An 8,422-nucleotide genomic window follows, 5' to 3' on the forward strand; every position below is an offset into this window, starting at 1 on the left:
TGTATCATAAGCTCTGTATGATTAACTCAATCTATTCAAACTATAAACGAACTTAAATGATTTTTTTTTACAGGAAATCTCTATTTTCATTATCCACCAATCGTTTTTCTCGAAACTATTCATTATTCCTCTCTATGTTCCATAACAAACAAATAAATACACGTGTTTCTGTACTATTTTTATTTAAATCCACGTGCTTTCATTTCTTTTTTTTCTTCACTCTTAGTTTACGGAAAAGCAAAGTCATCGGAGCCTGTGGTGTAGTGCGTAGAGCGCTCGCCTGGCAATCTGGGGACTTAGGGTCCACAGATCGAATCCTGCGGGCAGCACATATTAATTTTTTTTTTTTTTAATTTATTTTTTTTTTTTTTTTGTTTTCCTTTTTTAATTAAAATGAAATGAAAAATTAAAAGAAAGGTGGAAAGACCATTAATTGTTCAGTGAACAATTAGTCTACTAGTTATTATGTTCCCCAAACGAAGTTGGGGAACATATTGTTTTTACTCTGTTTCTTATTATTATTATTATTATTTTTCTTCTTCCTGGGAAAATCTTTTCCGCGAATGATCTTGTAAACTACACATCCAACTAACGTGAAACCTTTTTAGGGTCAGTAGGCATGTTATGTAGATTTGCGGAACGAAGGTCATTTTGCGCGCACGTGCTTGCAAGAGCGTGCACGTGCAACACGAGAAATGTCCAATATAATGAATATTGCCGTAACTTTTTTAATTTTAGATGAAATGTTTTGAAACTCATGATATAAGGATATATTAGTAGCATAGACAAGATGATGTGGTCAAAATAGCAAGATCTCACTCGCATGCACGTGCGCTTCACTCTGATTGGCTGAAACTAAAGTCTCAATATCTTTCTTGTTTTTTGATAAAATCCTTTGACATTTTGAATATAGTCATACATTAGGGAGATCTACAGCCTGATATAGAAGAATTATCATAAAAGAATGTGCATGCACGTGTGCTTGCAAGAGCGTGCACGTGCAACACCAGAAATTTCCAATATAATCGATATAGATATAACTATTTAATTTTTTTTATGAAATGTTTTGAAACTTATAATATAAGGATATATTAGAAGCATAGACTAGCTGTCATGGTCAAAACAGCAAGATCTCACGCGCATGCACGTGCGCTTCGCTCTGATTGGCTGAAACTAAAGTCTCAATATCTCACTTGTTTTTCGACAAAATTCTTTGAAATTTTGAACATGATTATACATTATAAAGATCTACAGCATGGTATATAAGAATTATCATGAAAAGCATGCGCATGCATGTGTGCTGCAATCTGATTGGCTGAAAATTTAAATATCTATACCTTTCTTAGTTTTCAACAAAACGGGATAAGATTTAGAATATGAATAGGTATAATGGATTCCTACATAATGGTACTATCAAAATTGAATGCACGAGCATTCATTCATGCAGACGCGCGCACGAAATACGCAAAATGGCCAATATTTTAAAAAAAACATTAGAATATATTGTAAGGATTTTTTTATTTATTCTCAGGATATATAGATATGTTAATTGTTTAGACAACATGCTATGATCAGCTTGCATGTTCATGCACATGCGTGCGCGTACAATGCGTTAAATGACATATAGTTGATATCATTGTACCTTTTATAATCTTTGATTAAATCGATACTAGTCATATTCTAAAAAAATGTTTTACAGGAATTAGGCACAAAAAGGGATTTGGGGAGCGTTTGGGGAACATCTGTAACGGTCCCCGTTACAATTAGCACTAGTTTTTCTTCTTCTTCCTGGGTACTTTTTTGTCCGGGAATGATCTTGTAAACTGTTCGTCCGATGTAGGTAAAACCTTTTTAGCGTAAGTAGACATGTTATGTAGATTTGCGGAATCAAGGTCATTTTGCGCACACGTGCTTGCAAGAGCGTGCACGTGCAACTCGTGAAATGACCAATATGATAGATATAGCCGCAACTTTTCTATTTTTTGATGAATTGCTTTGAAACTCATAATGTGAGGATATATTAGTAGTATAGACATGACGACATGGTCAAAATAGCAAGATCTCACGCGCTTGCACGTGCGCTTCGCTCTGATTGGCTGAAACTAAAGTCTCAATATCTTTCTTGTTTTTTGACAAAATCACTTGAAATTTTAAACATAGTCATACATTATGAAGGTCTACAGCATGATGTATAAGAATTATCATAAAAGCATGCGCATGCACATGTGCTGCAATCTGATTGGCTGAAACTTTAAATGCCTATAACTTTCTTCATTCTCAACAGAACGGGATGAAATTTAGAATATGGATAGGTATGATGAATTACTAAATTATGCTACTATCAGAATTGAATGTAAGGACACGCGTGCATGCAAGTGCACGCGCACAATACGCAAAATGACCGATATAATTGAAAAACGGTAACATTTATGTTTTATGATTTTTCTTATTGATTCTCACGACATAAACAAATGTTAATGGTTTAGACAACATGCTATGATAATCTTGCATGTGCATGCACGTGCGTGCGCGTGCAATGAGTTAAATGACATATAGTCGGTATCATTGTAGCTTTAATAATTCTTATATGAAATCCTTTGATAATGAGCATATTTTAAAAATGTCTTGCATGAAAATGGCACAAAAAAGGGATTTGGGGAGCGTTTGGGGAACATCTGTAACGGTCCCCGTTACAATTAAAACTAGTTTCTTTATGAATGAGAATCTAAATAATTCATTTTAATCTAAACTTGCTAAATAAAGTGTGAGTGTATGTAAGGAATGTATATAAAGATTGATAAAGAACTATAAATGCAAGTTAACCATTTTTAATCTATTCTTGCATCCTAAATAAGGGATTTGAGAGTTTGTTATTATTTTAACATATTGTATCTGAGGTGAAGTTGTGAGATTTATACTGGTCTAGGACTTACGGGATTCACCTTATTCCATAAATGGGTATATGCTGATGTAAATTACAAAGGTTTCTGTATTGATCAGATTGATTAAAGTAAATATTGTTCATTCTATGAAGTTATTTCTATGAATTAGAAGTAAAGTATAATGGTTTAAAGCGGCAATATGGCTGCAAATCGTGTGCTTTTTTCATTCAAATTTACCCAATATATCATTCAGGAATAAGGTAAAAAGTTAAAGTAAGCATTTGAAAAAAATAAATATTCTCTCCTCATGTAAAATCAACGTAATTAAAATCTGCCGGAAAATCAAGGGTCGTACAACTTAGTTCTGTTTATTTGTACCACGTGAATTCCAAAAGGGTTTACAATTATAATAGAATATTAGTAAAAGCAATTCTAAGAATCAAAATATCTTAACTCTCCGGTAAATTAATAATAGTTAAAATATTAGTCTGCATTCAGACGAATTTAACATGATTAAGTACAAATGTTGACGTTTTGTGTATTGGGGCGTAGGAAAGGAAAATCCACCAAGTCATACGTCATCGCGGCAAAATGTCAAACAAAATATCTTTCTGCGGTTCTAATAGAATTTGCACTTCAAATGGCAATAATTTTCATATGTCATAAGTGCATTTTTATGTTGAGTTTACACTAATATTATTTCTTTGAAAGCCATGAAAAAACGAGAAATGATAGCATATACATGTATCAACAAACCTGTAGGGTAGAACCTTCGCGAGCCCCACGTGAATGTCGCGGAGATCCCGTTTCTTCTTCATCCAATGATTATATTAATGATAAATCTCCCAACTAAATTTTTGTCAGGAAAGTTGCTTTTTAATTTCAAGTCCTATTTTTGGTTTTGTTTTTCGTTTTGGTCGACTTTGTCAATGTAGCAGGCCTACCGGGCTTCCCTTTCTTTCCATGCTGTTTTGTTTATGAAAACTATACGCACGCGTGAATAGCATGGAATGTGGAACCTCGAACACGTTGCGATTTATATATTTATGGGCCATAAATAATTATTAATTTTAATGAAGTAATCAGAATTATTTACTTATGAAATTTGTAACTTTCTGAAAGTGTATACATTTATGAGTATGAAAAAAATTCCAAATCTTATAGGAAAATTTTAACAAGTCTGTTTTGGAAGAGATGCGCCGTATTGTCACTTTAAAGAGATAATCAAACTGAGTGAAGTGTGACCTAATTATTTTAAGCGGTATAAATGTAAATGATCTATAAATGATTGTGTTAAAGATGAGATTATCTGTTTGTATTGTCTATGTATTGTTTTGTGTGTGTGTGTGTGTGTGTGTGTGTGTGCTTATAATTATATATTATGTTACTGTTTTTGTAGGGTTGATCCTAATCTGATCCTATCCTATACCATAATAAATTCTTGGATCCACACCCTGAACCATCTTGTTGTTTTATACAAAACAAGAACCGGTTACAATTCCATGAAAATTACCATAAAAAACTAATTCCCTGCCAAAAAGATAATTCAGTTTGATGAACTGATGTGCATCGTATACAGAGATCTTACCCACGCTAAAGATCGGTAAGGAATAAAATCATTAGTCAATATCATTATACCCCACGCAACAAGTTGCGTGAGGTATAATGGTTTTGACCCGTCATTCAGTCAGTCAATGTGTCTATCAGTCCGTCAGTCCTGTTTTTTTTTTATGGTCTGCGCATTTCCTCATAAACCGCTGGACACAATTTCGTCAAACTTTGCAGATATTTAGGACACAATGTGTAGATGTGCATATTACCAGGAAATTCCAGTTCCATTATTGTTTCCGGAAATTTTCGCACTTTTCAACTTAGATTTTTAGCTCTATCTTGAAAATAGAGATGAACAGTTTGTCTGCATAACTCCTTATAAAACGCTGCACACAATTTCGTTTCGTCAAACTTTGCAGATAAATAGGACACAATGTGTAGATGTGCATTTAACCAGGAAATTCCGATTCCTTTATTTTTTTCGGGAATTTCAGCACCGACTTTTGGGGGAGCGTGGGATATTTGAGCTTGCTCACTTTTTCTTTCATTATTGTTTGTTTCAGTTTTTAATAAAATCACTGAGGGAACGGTTCGACAAGTCTCTTTACAGAGTCAAAATACGAGGGCCGTTCAAAAATTACGCGGACTTGTTGCACAGAAAAAATATTTAAAGACATAATCGGGCAAAATTTCACACATAATATAAGAGAATCTTTTCTTATATGTTCTTCAAAATTTCATATCAAAATGTTGTAAATTGGTATCAATTTTGAGTGATTTATTAGGACATATCATTAAGTCACGGAGCAGCAAAATCATTGACGTCACAAGCGTTATAAAAAACATGTGTTTGAGCTTTCATTTTCTCATTTTTTTCCCCAAGAGTACCTGTACAGTTTGAGTTACCTCATCTATTCAACATCCAAACACCATTTCTTGTCAAGCTTCAAATCTATTAAATAAGTAAAGAATATTCTTTCTTTTTTTGTTTTAAAACCAAAAAAAAACTGCAGGTATTTATGAGATATAGTGTGATATCGGTGACTCTCAATCACGTTCTTTACAGTCCGGATAAAGTTTTCGTCGATGATCTTCTTCCCGTCCTCCCGTATAGCCTTTTTACAGAGGTCTAACGGTCTAAAATTTCAATTTGCTATTTATGGACGAATGTCACGAATACCCTAGTTTACTACATCTTTTATTATGCATATTTTGGATCTATGTTGGCGATATCTCGAGCATTACACATAATTTAACAAAGATGTGGTGCGCCATCAATTCAGGAGACGTCATTTTCACAGTCGTTTTCACGGGAATCCCATCGGAGAAAAATAACTATATTTCTGTTAGTACTTCAAATATCACGTCAGAAATCTAAATACATAAGAATAGAACATTTAAAGATACATTTGAGAATATTGTTAAAAAATATCGAGAATTATAGAAAAATAATGAGTTGAATTTTGGATTCTGCATGCTTTTGCTTCAAATTTTTGGTCGTGCTCCGTACCTCTCCATCAGCGATATCAACATAACGATTATTTTCGTAGAATATTTTCAAAATACAGAAATTTTGCCCAAAATTAATTGGAATCTTTAAGATACATATTTCTGTGAAATTTCATAACTATATGACGTCTGTAAGAGTAAATAATAGCACAATCCGCGTAATTTTTGAACGGCCCTCGTACAATGTATACACCAATATATATTTTAGAAGTGCCTTTTGTGGTAATAACTTGTTTAAAGAGATATTTATTTCAAAACAAACAAAATGAAAAAATAGATACCCCGGTAGCTAGAAAGCATTCCAGAAAAAAATATACTAAGTTTACATGGTAATTGCAATAAAATTTTCCAAGATGCGAACTATATACCGGTATATACATGTATATCGCTGCTTAATGTACTGGATATTTTTGTACTGAAAAATTCGGGGAAAATTCATTAAAAGAATTCAATCAATATAATAACAATTAATAAAGAAAGGTCAAATATCTACAAAAGTGTACAATGTATAGCATGTGCAATACAATTTTTCAATATGCATTTTTATGCGATACTTAATCATTTCTAAAAGGTCGTTGCTAAAATTTCGAGGGTTCCACCTTAATTTTTAAAGTTTTTGTTTTTGGTTTTCTGTCCTTTTCTTTCTGCAACAAGCACGCAAGTTCATACAAAGCCAGAAAATTGTTCACGAAAATGGGAATAATTAAAGCAAGAACAATAACTCCACTGACTGCGCACAAACTCCCAATAATGCGCCCGGAAAATGTGACCGGATACAAGTCACCATAACCGACAGTTGTCATGGTGATTATTCCCCACCACCATGCCTGTGGAATGCTGGATATGTTTTTTGGTTCGACAAAGAAAAGCATATTGGCAAAAATGTTTACACCGACAAACAAAAATAACATGAGAATCAGTATTTCCTTAATATTGGTTTTGAAACAGAAAGCGAGTACTTTGATGGCGGCAACATTCTGTACAACTCGAATCAAACGGAACACGCGAAGTTGCTGGAGATAAACCAATATATCAAGATCTCCCCTGTCATAGGTAAAGTTTATTAAAACTTTTTCCAGAGTATATCCCAGAATTCCACAAATTAAGACAACAGTATCAATAACGTTCAGCGCTGACTTATAATACGAAGCAATGCTTGGACAAGTTACCAGTCTTAGGATCAGATCAACAGCGAAAACAACCAAGACAATAAGGTCTATCAAGTCGAACACCTTCAGACGAGCGCTTTTGTTTGGTAGGCTTATTTTCTTAAGTTTCCATTTTAATTTCATTTCATTTATATACTCCTTGCCCATTCCACTGGCTTCTTTTTCTTTTATATCTTCTTGAAACGTTTCATCATCTGTATAGTTTCCGTACTTCAAATAAATAGATCTCAAAACGTCTTCTGCACTGCTGTCGCACTTCACTTTAGCGAAAAAATTCTCAATATCGTCTTCATATTTATGGTTGTAAAGTAATAAATCGCGTGCTTCGCAAATCGTCAGTTTTCTCTGGAAGATCGGTAACGTGCTTAAAGATAACGAGGCCAAAGACAAAAGAACAAAGAGAATGATGAATCCAAGATACACCTGCAAAAAACTTTCAGAAATAAATATCCTTTTCTAAGCAGGTGCATTGATCTATTTCTAAGTAAGTATAAGGCCTACAAACCTTGCTGGAATGATTTACCTTCAGATGGGCTTTTGGTCCTTGATCTGATATACATTTTCTATATGAGACATCAGTAAATTGTTTTTGAGAAGCTCTAAATCAAGAATTTCAGCTGTCTTGTTTAAAGTCAAAATTTCACCAATTGTATATATGGTCGTTACAGTGACCTTGAAAATATAGTATATCATTAAGTATCTCGAATGCAATTGTCTACAGATTTTGCCCATTGCCAGATCATGACAAGGACCAAACGGCCGACAAGGGATGCTTATCCCTCCAATTGCCGCCTGATCCCACTGCTGATGTTTTAAAGGTACTTGGACACAGATTTGAAGTTATTATTTTCTCTATAATATTACGACTCATATATTTTAATAGCATTTCATACAAAAATTAATTAAAAATCTTATTTCTTATAAAAGATATTAAAATTTCAAATTTTTTGGCGGGTTTGATTGACACATCCTTGTACTTTCACAAATTAATTTTATTCTTAATCCTTAAGAAAAGTGGCAATCTCGTTGTGTATAAATGAAAAATATTAATACAATAATCCAGAAAATTCAGAGTAGACATGTTCGAAAGCAAAACAAACACACAATAAATTTTCAGTCCATGCAGTTGTGGTAAGCAGACTGTGACGATTGAACGCACCCGGTGAATTGTAAACATCAACAATAACAGAACCCGTGCCCTGTTTACAAAAACTGTGTTCATAACACGAGTGTGCTCGATTTGCTAAACTCAGTACGCAACTCTTAGTTCGGAATGACGATACTTGGTGAAGGAGTTTTGCTCTCTAACAT

At 33.6% G+C, this 8,422-nt stretch overlaps 1 protein-coding gene across 1 annotated transcript; it reads right to left on the reverse strand.

The window, feature by feature from the left end:
* Positions 1 to 6,276: 6,276 nt before the first annotated feature.
* LOC134264285 (potassium voltage-gated channel protein egl-36-like) lies at positions 6,277 to 7,567 on the reverse strand (the record flags this gene model as incomplete). The annotated part of the gene is made up of 1 exon (XM_062746587.1): positions 6,277 to 7,567. A coding segment is annotated over one exon (1,047 nt), but the record flags the coding sequence as incomplete, so codon positions are not given.
* Positions 7,568 to 8,422: the final 855 nt, after the last annotated feature.

The sequence above is a fragment of the Saccostrea cucullata genome, unplaced genomic scaffold, assembly GCF_032062105.1.
Source record: "Saccostrea cucullata isolate Sc308-1 unplaced genomic scaffold, CSIRO_AGI_Scuc_v1 ctg10711, whole genome shotgun sequence".
NCBI lineage: Eukaryota > Metazoa > Mollusca > Bivalvia > Ostreida > Ostreidae > Saccostrea > Saccostrea cuccullata.